The 13,617-nt window shown below is 33.3% G+C and overlaps 2 protein-coding genes across 4 annotated transcripts; both read right to left on the reverse strand.

The window, feature by feature from the left end:
• Window positions 1-1,051: 1,051 nt before the first annotated feature.
• On the reverse strand, window positions 1,052-13,616 carry LOC106710560 (phytanoyl-CoA dioxygenase, peroxisomal). 3 transcript variants are annotated; one of them, XM_045684308.1, is made up of 8 exons: window positions 13,552-13,616; window positions 5,445-5,564; window positions 4,710-4,821; window positions 3,362-3,517; window positions 2,636-2,782; window positions 2,024-2,167; window positions 1,783-1,923; window positions 1,052-1,132 (listed from the first exon to the last, which is right to left on the reverse strand). In XM_045684308.1, exons 1-8 carry the CDS (start codon window positions 13,572-13,574, stop codon window positions 1,079-1,081), a joined length of 897 nt encoding a protein of 298 aa, XP_045540264.1. In that variant the 5' UTR covers window positions 13,575-13,616; the 3' UTR covers window positions 1,052-1,078. The 3 variants fall into 3 exon arrangements, with proteins under 3 accessions (XP_045540264.1, XP_045540262.1, XP_045540263.1); XM_045684306.1 differs by lacking the exon at window positions 13,552-13,616 and adding an exon at window positions 10,039-10,266; XM_045684307.1 differs by lacking the exon at window positions 13,552-13,616 and adding an exon at window positions 9,468-9,853.
• On the reverse strand, window positions 10,475-11,774 carry LOC106710552 (serine protease inhibitor 2.1). Its single transcript, XM_014502634.2, has one exon. It carries the CDS (start codon window positions 11,723-11,725, stop codon window positions 10,526-10,528), a length of 1,200 nt encoding a protein of 399 aa, XP_014358120.2. The 5' UTR covers window positions 11,726-11,774; the 3' UTR covers window positions 10,475-10,525.
• Window position 13,617: the final 1 nt, after the last annotated feature.

Consider the following 13,617-nt stretch of genomic DNA (forward strand, 5'->3'; position numbering starts at 1 on the left):
TTCACACATATATTAGAATATCTGCTCAGATATGTGCAGAATCACGATGTTTTCCTTCACCGTAAAACCTTCACAAAATATATAGTGCCAGTAAAATACAATCTATCCTGGATAAGAGAGCATCCAAGGAACTGAGATATTTTTCTCGCTTATAGCGGTTTCTCGCTAACCAGAGATTTTCGCTCAAGGAGGTTGTATGTCTGGACTGGAAATTGACTCTGGCTTATAGAGCTGCGTGTCTCGCTTATTCAAGTTCGAATGTGTTTCTATTTTTTTTTTATATTTTTAGTCGCGGAACTCTAATATATTTACGATAATAATTTGTTGATAAAATCTGTATATATTTTTCTAATGACTTCACATATTATTATTTCAAATAATATCGAAATATCAATTAATTAAGAAACGGCTTAACTCACGTGTAATCGTTCGGTGACGGCACCGACTAGTTACGGACCGAACGATTAAACGTGAGTTAAGCTGGTTCTTAATTAATTAATTATTATGTCTCACGAAAGATTAAACAATTTAACCGAAATATGACGTGAAAAATAGCAATTAATTTAAACAATAAATAATTAAGAATTCAAAAAAAATATGCGACTTATTATTCAAAATTCATTCTTTGAAACGATGATTTGATTTGTGGGAAAAATTTATAAAACGTGTACACACAGATATATGCTTAATTTTTATTTATTACAATAACAATGTGAATTACCCACGATATGACGTTTAGAATGATTTTGTATGGTCTTTTATTTGTATGTTATGTAAATTCGTTTTAGAATAATTTTTTTTTTTTTTATAATTAATAAGTTGTGCGTTTGTATCTAAGGTAATGAATAAAACAATAATATACAATTAAGGAAGTTTTATTTGAATAAAAAAAATATTTTAAATAATCGTATTTAAAGTGAATAATTTAAAAAAATACAAATTTTATATATACATTTTATAAAAAAAGTCATGTCTTTTCAAGGATTCCCTAACCATTGCTAACTTGATTATTTATATTTATTATTATTATTTTATAAACCATAAACCTGGTCAAGACATACATAATATGTATGGAATTTTAAAGATTAGATTTTGTACCTCTTACCAATTTGTTTTTAAAGCGCCAAGTGTCCTGAAAGAAATGTCAAAAATATTATTCCCAAAGGAAATTTAAAAAAACATTTTTTTTTTGGTAACGAACTCGCGCTTAACTTTCCTTTTTTTTTTGAAAAAAATCTTTAATTACTTTACTTGTCGCCCGCGACTCCGTTAGCGTGGTATTTAAAAAATAACCTAATAAGTAGCCTATGTTCTAGACTATGTTCTATATCTATGCCAAATTTTATCTAGATTATTTCAGCTGTTCCGGTTCCATTCCGTACATTCATACAAACATCCATCTAAACTTTCACATTTTTAATATTTACTTAGTTAAACTTAGTAAGACAGTAATAATAATAGAAAAATTTAAAGTAACGACTCCAATTTTACAAAAGTTTCGAGCTACAAATCTATATATATAAAAGAAAGTCGTGTTAGTTACACTATTTATAACTCAAGAACGGCTGAATCGATTTGACTGAAAATTGGTGGGCAGGTAGCTTAGAACCAGGAAACGGACATAGGATAATTTTTACCCAGTTTTCTTATTTTTTATTCCGTGCGGACGGAGTCGCGGGTAAAAGCTAGTTTATAATACAAATTTTAACGAATTTAACGTTATATTTAACCGCGGTGACAACACTTCATCACAAAAAGTAAAACAAGTCTGTATACACTTACCACAAATGTAACATCTGTATTTATTATCTTTTTAGCCAAGGATTCAATGTCTTTAGCGACTGTTTCCTGCACAGTGCCATCCACTGTCACATATTGACACTCGCCACTAGCATAGTGAGATGTGATTGCTTTACGAGATCTCTGACAACACAAATATATATAATTAACAAGCAGTCGTCTGTGTCTTCAGCTCCCAAAAATAAGTATCCTGGCAATAGAAACGTTTGTGAGTGAGAATTACCTTGGACACGTTAGGTCCGGAGCCGTGTATGAGCAAGGGATGGAAGAAGACAGTATCCCCGGGGTCCATGGGCAGGTGTACGCGCTGCTCCTCCGGCGCCGCGGACTCATCCCTCACGCCGTAGAATAAGAACTTGTTGGAGTCCTATCATAAAATGTATACAATCGTATATAAGCGAGAGTCCAAGGACCGCGATCTTTTTCTCGCTTCTAGAGGTTTCTCTCGAACCCGAATTCTCGCTTATAGAGGTTTCTTACTTATCCAGGTTCAACAACACTTAGTAGAGATGACGATACGTTGTATTGGTCTTTACCACTAGAAATTTACAATAACTAAAGGAATAAAAACTAGTTATGAAACAGGTTGTAATGGTGGTATGGGCCTAGGACTTCTTCCTGCTAAGATAGAATGTATCCATTCCTAATAGATAACCCTATCCATCACCGGATAATTGTAAAGGTCGTATTGCATGCAATACATGAATGGGAACTTGGGTCCTTCAAGAAGCGAGCGTAAGTACGCTCGCGAATGACTTCATTCACAAAAGCTGGTATCGCATCTGCACTTCCGTTGCCCTCTTAACATATAAAAATGATTATTTTTATTTCTCACCGTGGGATAGTGATGTTCTATAAGCGTTTGCGTGCGATGTGATCCGGGCAGTACATAGAGACAGCCGTTGTCCCTCTCTACTCGGTCCACCGCCGTCCAAGAAGCGACTATTTTATCCGCTGGTCCGAACGGGAAGTACCATAGGTCCTGATAAATATATACGCTTACTGCTTATTGACCTCTATATTCCAATGGACAGGATATAAGCGGTGGTTTTTTATGTCTATTTGATTTTGACCATTTTCGCGCTGATGGTAGCCGACATTAACTTCAACTGATGTTTTTAGTCGGCACGTAACAAAATCTGTCATTTCCAAGCAGCGACCTATCCAACGGATATTTAAAGAGACCATTGAAAATTCAATAAAGATGTGAATAGGGCTGACAAAGTTAAAAAAATTACATCATATAGAAAGTTCTTAAAAATATAGTACACACAAAAAATATTGGAATTCTTTCGTTTTTAGAAATGTACAATAGACAATATTGTAAATTTTCCACAGTACTTAACTCTCCGCAAGTCGCTGCATAGTACACGATGTTAGGCAATAAGTAGCGCGAACATCACCGCCAAGTTATTTACTTGAATAGAACTTATAAACGATAAAATTTTCATGCCCTCACATACTTAAAGTTAATTAACAACAATTCTGTAAATGTTTCAATAGAACGAGAAACTAACGCCATTCCATAACAAAAGATGTCCATTCTTTAGTGTGGTCTTACCTGATGCGGCGGATGTCGGGCTGTGCCGGCGGGCTTGTTGATGAACATGCAGTGCACTACAGTGATGCTGTCTCCTATCAACTGAGCCACCACGTCCAGGAGACGAGGGTCTTCAGAGTACGAGCTGAACTCTTCATCGAAGTGAATATCATTGATCTGTCAACGATTCAACTAAAGTCAAACCTGTATAAGCGAGAGTCCATATTTTTCTCGCTTACAAAGGGTTCTCTTAAACCCGAATTTCTCGCTTATCGAGGTCGTCTCTAGGGACCGGACAATGTATCTCACTTAAAGAGGTTTCTCGCTTATCCAGGTTCGAAAGTAGTTAAAGACATCGGACAGAATTTTTGTTTATTATATTAAAATTATGTTTATTTTCGAAGTCGACTTTGTCCGCACAAAGTACAAAAAAAGTGTATCCTTTGCGTTATTCCAGATTGTATCTATCTCTGTTAAAAAAATTATTCGGAACCTTTCAGCCGTTCTGCCTTCTTCTTCTTCTTAAACTTCCATACATCCATCCAGATTTTCGCATTCATAACATTGAAGTAGTAACATTCGCTAATCTTACTAATATTGGAATATTATAAATGCGAATATTAGGATGGATGTTTGTTGGAAGGTATCTCCAGAACGACTCAACAGATCTCGATGAAATTTTGATATAGTCTGGAAGAACACATAGACTACTTCTTAAGTTTTTTTTTAATTCCTAGCGAACGGAGTCGCTGGCCACAGATAGTACTACTAATAATCAATAATATAAAAATTTAATTATATTCTGAATAATTTAAATATGAAATTATGCAATTTTTGTATAATTAATTGTATGCCTAAATTACAATAAATTAGAAATATTGTACAAAAAAATATCGTTTTGTTTTATCGTTATATATATTTATATAATCAGAAACTACACAATCAGTTGAATTATTAATTTTATTACAACAATGATACATTCTCATAATTAATATGACCCGTCAATATTAATTGACGGGTCATTAGAATACAATAGATAAAACAAATCAATTGAACAGTTATTACTAACTTTTGGGAGTAACTTCTGGCTTTCTTATTATATATCGACTTATTTTTTTTTACCATGCTTGAGACTATAAAGAAAAAAAAAACTAGTCAAAGAGCAAAGAGTTACATTACGTAAATAAAAGTGACAGATTCACTTTTAGCGGGAAAATGAGGTTAAGTGACAATGACAGATATGCTTGTCATCTTGACATTTACATCTTTACGCTCGCATACCTCTGAGGAACAAAGTCTAGTTCTTTGGTCATAGACGCATACTCTGAAAAATTAGAGATTACAAAGTAAGCTTCAATCGAAAAAATACCTTGTTAATAACATCTGGTCCTTTAGCACCCTTCTCTGTCAAACCTGGTTCCTTCACAATGGTCATTAAACCTTTGTCTTCTAAGCCATTCACTACTTGAAGGAATCGTTTCCTAAAAACATAAGAAAAGCCATAATTTGCTATTAGAAAAAACACGAATTATTATCCTATTACACTCAGAATATCAAATGATTCCTCACTTGTCAATCTGTTCAGTCGTTTAGGCTCTAGGCCAGTGTTTCCCAAAGTGGGCGATAACGCCCCCTTGGGGGCGTTTGAAACCTAGGAGGGGGCGAGGGGGCCCAAAAAATGGGGGGAATTGAAATTAATTAAAGTAATGAAATTGTGGTTTTTAAGTTTTAGGGCTGAATAAAAATTAGAGGGCTTTGAAATATAATTGATTTTCAAAGGGGGCGGTGAAAGAAATAAGTTTGACAATCACTGCTCTAGGCCGTCAATAAAATTTACATACGTAAAAACCCACATACGTGAAAATTTACATACGTGCAAAAAATAACCTCCTGAGTCAAGGCAATTAATTATACAGGTTGTTACTTATAGTTTAAATTAAAATTTAACTAGCTGTCGCCCGCGATTCCGCTGCGAGGAATAAAAAAAAATCTAAACATTCTCATTTATAATATTAAAGATTTACGTTGAAATTAATTACGTTATTTAATTTGAATAATTAATTTTCATTAACAGTTTAATATGAAAAATTAATAAATCACTCACTTGACATTGTACAAACATTCAAAATTGATTAACCCTTTGATAACAAGGAATCCATTTTTCTTGTAAAAATCCAATTGCTCCTTTGATAAAACATACTTAGGTGTCTCTTCAGCATTAACACTAGAAATAAAACAAATATTTAATCACTGATTTTTAAATTAACAAAACTGGTAGACATAAAAGCGCCAATAGCCTTAATAAATAAATGAATTATGAATGTTACGGGTATGAAACACTAGTCTTGATGTGGATTTGTTGACTTCACTTTATTTGAATTTCTTCTCAGATATATGCAAATTGCATCATTATGTTTCCCTTCACTGTAAGAACTTATATAGGCCTAGTACGAATTTGTAACCTTCGTGTCGTCAAAATTAGATTGATGGTGGTATGAGATTATTGGTGTACTTTACGTCCGTTCCAGCTGCAGATTTTAGTGTAAATTTTGTGATGATACGATGGGGATTGTCACGATATTCGTGCTAGGTCCACTGTATAAAAAACACATTGATACATAGTGGGAATAGAACCTAGACCTGTAGATTTCAAGTCCATCGCTAAACGACTGCTCCATTGACCCTTTTTAATTAATTATTTCAATTATAAATATTTATTAATTAAAAACATCTACATTCATGAATTTTCTTTAAATTCTGGCAAAACATTAGACATGTTGATTAAGCTATTTAATTATGTAGCTCAATATAATGTATATAGAATAGTTTTTCTCACAAACAAAACATTGTAAGCAATTACCTTAATGAAAATGACTTTTTTTGGCTTTATTTTATATTCTTTTGCCAAATTAATTTCCGTCTTAGAATATAAATGAATTCATTTTTATACTACACCTTGGTCATGTTTGTAGTTTGCGAATTGGATTTTTTATTTATTAACATACTAAGACTAAGTGGTATACAGGATGTCCTGAAGTGACAACCTGTACATACAATTCTTTCAATGTTTTCAAATGAGCATTTTCAAGAAAATATAATGGTTAAATTATAACTAGTGATGCAACGGAAGTGTCTTAGCGGAACCAGAAACGGAAACAGATGTCAAAAATAAATTTTAGCAGAAACGGAAACGGAAGCGGATGCGGAAACAGAAGTGTAAATAATATGAAAAAAAAACATATTTACAAATATTTTTTCTTTTGGTAAAAACAGTTTGTATTCGTTTTTAATTTATTAAGGCATTGGATATCGGTGTCCTTTAGCTTCAATGTATGTATTTTTACTGTGCTGGAATAAGTTAAAATACGTGTTGATAAACGGAGGCTTTTAAATATTAAAACCATTTTACAAATATATTTCTTTATTAATAACATTCACTGCTGACCACTCGGATCCGAGTGGGCAGAGCTATTAGTAGCGGCGCCTCCCCCTCGGATCCGAGCGAGGGGCCCGTTCACTTTGTAGTAGTAGTAAGCCGCAGGCGTTTGAAGCGAAACGAAAAAGAGTATTAGTTTCATTCTTACAGTGTTATAGTGATTAGTACCACGTTCGTACGGAGGCAAACATATCTTGTATCACATGAAGCTAAGTCTGAACTTTGTTATGTATGTATATTTTTTAAATATATGTTTGTCCTGTATGTGTGTATATGCGTTTTTTGTTGCGTTTTGATCTTGAACCATGAAGATAAAAGCTTGTTTTGATTAGTATCCTTACATGTTTTACTCAATATTCTGGAATTTGATGAAAAACTTGACTTTGTCAAAATCTTGTAACATATTAGTACACAGAAATGCGATCGTGGAACATATACAATATGAGTGAACTAAACCATTGCTATCCCTAGCGCTCAAAATGATGATCCCTAGCGATCAAATGCAAAAAATGTGTTTTTTTATTTAAATAATTATAATAACATTATTAATTTGTCTATATGTTCAAACATTCCCAGATACTAAATAAAAATTCACCATAAAAAGTTTTGGCTCCCAGTTGTTACCTTTTTTATTTTGTAAACAGTGAATGTGTTAAGTATCAAATACACCAAATCTACATTAGAAAAAGATATAATTATTAGGCGTCGGTGGCTCGTGGCACTTCACTTGCAATCTGCAGGGGCTGGGTTCGAATCCCGCCATGTACCAATGTGTTTTTCGATTTACATATGTACATTTATCCGACGTTCTTACGGTGAAGGAAAACATAGTGATGCTGCCTGCACATATCTGAGAAAAAATTCAATGATATGTGTAAAGTCAACCCGCTCTGGGCCTGTGTGGTTGACTATGGCCTAGTCACCCCTAATTTGGGGTAGGCTCCGAGCCCCTCAGTGGGGATGTATAGTGAGCTGATGATAATAATGATGATGATATATTACATGGTTATCACTAATTCAAAAGTACATTTAATAACTCGTAAGTATGAAATAGTCACATTTTGCCAGTTGTCAAATTTTATATGGACAACAACTAGACAGTTTACTTCAGCAAGAGAAACTGATTATTTCAAACAGCAGCAGAAAATATTACGCGCTAAAATTCACGAAAAAGTACGTAAACAAACAAATGCGACAAGTGCCGAAAGGCCGCGCACGGACTACGCGTTTCGCGCCGCGCATTTGGATCTCTCAGCCGTCGTAAAGTTCCGTTTTATCTCCGTTATAAAAGTTGCGGAAACAGAAACAGAAACGGATGTTGAAAAGCGTGCGGAACTTCCGCACTTGCGGAAACGGAAACAGACATCCGTTGCATCACTAATTATAACCACAAAATCTAGAAATAGATAAAGCTCTTATTTAGTTCCACCAGTTCCGATATCTGTCTTCAAATCGTGCAAATAATTTTAAGTTATAAATAAATCAAATACCTCTTTTTGTATATATAACAAGCTTATTCCCGCGTCTCATCAGTGCGGAATCAAATAAAAAAAGCTTGTTAAGTAGCCTATGTGTTCTTATACACAGTGTTCTACATCTTTACCAAATTTCATCGAGATTCCTGCAGCCGTTTTGGAGATACCTTCTAACAAACATCCATCCATACATCCAAACTTTCGCATTTATAATCATTATCTCCTTAGCCTTATCCCATACACATGGGGTCGGCGCACAATGTTTTATCAACCTTTGAATTTTGGCTTATTTTTTTACGGCCGGCTGTCTGTCTTTCGCTAACCCTACTTGAGAGGAATGTATTAAAATTAAACTACCAACTTTCATCAAGATCTTTTTTTTATATATATTGAAAAAGCTAGAAAGAGATAATGTGGTCTAAAGATGGTATGCGCTAGCTTTGTAAATGCCTATTCACTCTACTCTTGAAGGCCGCCATCCAAAAAGTTTGCAAATTTAATATATAAGTTATGAAACTTATAAAAGACAAATTAATAATTTTATAACAATAAAAAAACACAATATTGTGTGGTTTTAATGTGTTTTTGATAAATATAATAATAACAAAATAACAAATATAGGTCAACATATTTTCCTTTCATTTTTTTACACTTTATTTTCCTGAATTTGAGAATTTTCAATACACTGACATTACCAAAATCATCATATGATTTAACATTAAAACACAAATTTCTGAAACACACCATCTGTAGGTTAATATTTATGTATGTATGTAAAATACAAACCTACAAACATAGGTGCGGAACACATTATCTTCCTGTTATTGTACTGTAGTAAACAGAGCAAGTTTGCTATTTTAGATATATTACTTTTCAAATATCTTGGCAGCTTGGAACATAGTAGAACACAATTTTTGGTATAGTGGGGCATGAAGGGATGGGGATGTGCACTGCACAGCCTCAAAATAACCTTGAGCCTTCAAAATATTTGAAAAGTCTTTTGTATGATTTATTTTTGTATGGTTTTTGTTGCCAATGAAAATTGTATTTCATGTATTAATAATATACTTTGTATAAAATGATAATTTCTGGATTATTTTAATAAAATTGAAACAAATGACGACGTTTATAGGTGAAAAACATAATTTCGTAATTATCAAAAGATACTGAAAGTTACAATAAATCCATATTTGCAAATTTGTACATAATTACTTACTTTTTTTGTCTCACAACTAGAGTTTTCCCATTGACACATAAATCCATAGTTGAAAAAATATATAATTCACGAAAGAGAAACAAGAAACTGATCAATGACAAAGTAGAGTTGTCTTGAATTTAATGTTATAATATTTAATACGAAATCAAAACAATATTTCACTTCGGTGTCGTACAAAGTAATGACTTGTTCTTCTCAGCATTAAATATAAAGCATATGTGTTTTTGTCTTGTTGTTTTTTGTTACATGCCGAGTTTACTATATTATTCATTGTGTAGTGAAGATTAAATTGTTAATTGTTACGTGTATATCATCCAAAGAGCATATATCATTTTGTAAATAAACATCACATCTAAAACGTCAACTTCAACTGACAATATTGTAACATGACTTTGACAGATTGTGGCCATAAAAGAAGGCAAGGGCATTATAGTTTTTATACAAAAAGATTTTTTATAAAAGCTTAACAATTCTGAATAAATACACAAAATACTAGACAAATAGTTTAAATATACATTGAACATTTCGTTTTATATATTGCAATTATAAAAGTAACAGTTAAAAAACACACAAACATCTATTTGATAAATGGCCCTCTCGAATAGTGAAACAAAGAGTATGTAAGTACTTCGTAGTAGTGAAATACAACAACCTCACACCAGACCGATGTTTTTTCCAGTGCAGAAACATCTATACAAAAACATTATTATATGTTGGTCCTCTTTCCCTTCCCGCCCCTTTGAGAGAATGAGAGAAGTAAAACCCCTGTCATGCAATCTTGTTTTGAACAATTTATACGAAGTAAAGTTATTAGAATTAAAGTTAAGCGTATGAAATGTCTGCTCACTTTAGTTATTTTTTTTTAATACGGATACACAATTTGATCGTCTTTTTTGGTTAAAGAAATTCTCATAAAGGTAAAAAAATAATTAAATCAAATTTTATATTCTTAAAAATATATATTTCTGTGCGTAAAACAAACTGTATTACATTATTACATATATTTCACATAAAATAAATATTCCAAAAGTATATTTTGTTCTTATTAGATGAGGAAATTAGTATACACTGGGCTTGGAGTATGCCCCAGCGAAGACTGGTATATATGTTTTTTTGTCCACAATCATGAAGAAGAACGGTTTGTTTGCGTCTACATTTGTTGGGAAGCTTTTAAAAGAGAAGTCTAGTTGTGTCGCGGCGCTAGCTATTGTACCTTCCTCAGTAACTTCTATGTCAGCCTTTTGAATAAGATTAGAAATATATAGAGGATAATCAGCTATTTTAGGGAACGAAGCTTGGCTGGGATCAAATATAGACCTTAGTCCCATATCTATTAAAAGTTCCTTTAAATTATTAAGATCGGATGAAATCTTGAACCGTGGCATTCTCACATTTACCTCTGTAGTACCTTTGCCTTCGAAATCTTTGAATAATGATCTCACGCTAATCTTTTTTAGTGAATCTATAACGTTATTTAATTTCTCTTCAGAGTAAGGAACGAATAGCAACATTGAAAATCTTCGATCACTATAGGGTAGTTCAACAACAGTCGCGTTGATTTCATTATTAAATCTAGTATTGTAATTGTCTGTAATAGTCATAAGGTTGACTTTACCTATTTCATTATTCATTTCGTCGTAGAAAGGCATCTGTTGTGTTTCGTTTACTGGGAAAGGATTTTCCCAAGTTCCTTTAAATCTTAGTGCATCGACAATCATCATAACTACATTCTCCAAATCGCTGGCTACCACTATCTCGTCTATAGCCCCATTAGTAGCGGTTTTAACATAATTGTTGATAGTCGCAGCAACGTATTCGTAGTTGTCTACAGCAACTTGTTTGATATCACCGAGGCCGGCTCTTCTAACTTGTTCTTGGAAGCGATCATTTACTTGAATGTTTTCATCAACAAATATCGCGGAAGCTCCTTCAAGACTTGTTTCCGCAGTCGGTGTGTAAATCTCTTTTGTTACATCGAAGAATTTATTCATAAAACAACTGTGACGGTGCAATCTTAGTATTTTAACTAATTCCTCGTAGGAATTATCCGTAGCTCCTAATGAGGTGTAAGCCAGTAATGTCCAAGGCGAAAGAGTCGAAGCGATGAAATGGTTTTCAGTTTCTTGGGCGATTCGCTTTATTAATTCTGTAGAAAACTCGAATACAGACCTTGATATAAATGGTCTCGCTTTTTCAATGTTGCACTGAGCTAATATTGATGGTATTAATATACAAATAATTAACGTTAACTTCGCCATTTCGTGCAAGTTCAACTAAACGGTAAAGACAACTGATACTGAAGTAGCTACTTTTAGTAAACAGGTTATCACATGACCCGGCGTTGTGATAAACAGACCGTTGGCAGCTTATTTGGGAATTCCAGGAATATGCTTCACAACTCGGATTCGTCTGTCTATTTTATTCAGTACTAATCATCAACAACTTGCCCTTATCCCTATGTAGGGTCGGCACAGAATGTACATATCTATCAATTCGAACGAATTCTCCGATTGAACGTCTATTCTTGAATATCTTTTTAAAATGGAAAGATTCTATGAGACACCATAAATATTTTTTACTCGAGCATAACCGGAATAATGCTCCAGTTAATCTAATATATAAAATTCTCGTGTCACAGTTTTCGTTCCCTTACTCCTCCGAAACGGCTTGACCGATTCTCATGAAATTTTGTGAGCATATTCAGTAGGTCTGAGAATCGGCCAACATCTATTTTTCCCCCATTTTTTAACTGCGCGCGGACGGAGTCGCGGGCGACAGCTAGTGACCGTATAATAATGTTAAAGTAATTAGCAAAGCCTATTCCCAATAGTGGTCTGATATAAACATGACGACTTATGCTCGACATCAAAATGCGGCAACGTCTTGGATTTGAAATTTCTAAACGTAACTGATATGACTTTGAAATACCAAAAATCTAATTATTAGGTTGTTGTCGTCCAGCATTTCTCTTCGTTTATTTATAAGACAGAAGAAAATGTTAAATTTGTCCATAAAACAGTAGTACCAAAATATTTCTGCGTAAGGACGATTTTCAAAATATGTACATCAAGTTTACTTAATGTAGGTAACTCAAATCCTTTTCAATTTAGATTCGATTTTATTCCAAAATGTTCAATGCACGTAACAGAGTTTACAAAAAAACTTGAGAGGTGTCAAGGGACACCCGGATGGAAAGAAGTTCCTTTCGATTGATAAGTGAAGGAACCAATGTTTATTCTATGAATAAAAAACTTAAGTCTTCACAAGAAGTACATTTTATTTCTATGAATTTTCGTTATATATTGTCACGTCGTTGCCATGGTGAAGTAGCGCTTATTTGTCGTTAACATATAGCAAAACTTACTATAGCAAAAAGTGTCGTGACAACTTTTCGTAAGAATTTTTTCCGTCTAGCCCCCTTTCACAATGCGCGATAAGGAACTTCGTTCCAATTAAACAAACAATTATTTTATGTTTAAATTTATGCACAGACAGACGAACTATACTAATTTAATGTTGACTTAGAGTTGCAAATTTTTTACCCTTTAGATAACAAGGAAGTACTATTTGAATTGTGTACCTACTGGCATGTTTTTTTTAGGTTATGTGTCATATTATTACACAGGAAAAATACAACGGGAATTTGAAAAGTTTTATTCCTTTTGTAGTAAAATTCAAATGCGAAAGCAACGACACATAAACATAGCCTTATCCCTTTCATACTCACAGGAAAAATAGAGATAAAAATTGTTTGTTTGTTTTTTTTTTTACTTCTACTTCTTAATATTTCTTTTTCGTGTTTGACCCATGTTTTGTCGTGACCTTTCTGCAAATGTTATCTAACACTTAGGAATGATAGAGCTTTTACTGTAAAACGTTGATAAACGTAGGTTCTGTTGTTTAAAAAAATATAAAAAAATGAAATGCTTCCACTCACGCCAGTCTTCTGTGTGGTTGTGGTATTTTAACGGACAAACCGACCAATTCGTGCAACAGATGTAGTTGCTGGCGTTCTAAGTCGAGACAGTTTTTTAGGATTAAAAATTAGCAATTTTTTTGGTACATTTCTAGAAACAACACTTACGTCATCCTGAGAGGATATGACATCTGTGACCCCGGTTTATCAACAATGTTATTAAAAGCTGATTGT

This window comes from Papilio machaon, chromosome 25 (genome assembly GCF_912999745.1).
Source record: "Papilio machaon chromosome 25, ilPapMach1.1, whole genome shotgun sequence".
In the NCBI taxonomy this organism is placed as follows: Eukaryota; Metazoa; Arthropoda; class Insecta; order Lepidoptera; family Papilionidae; genus Papilio; species Papilio machaon.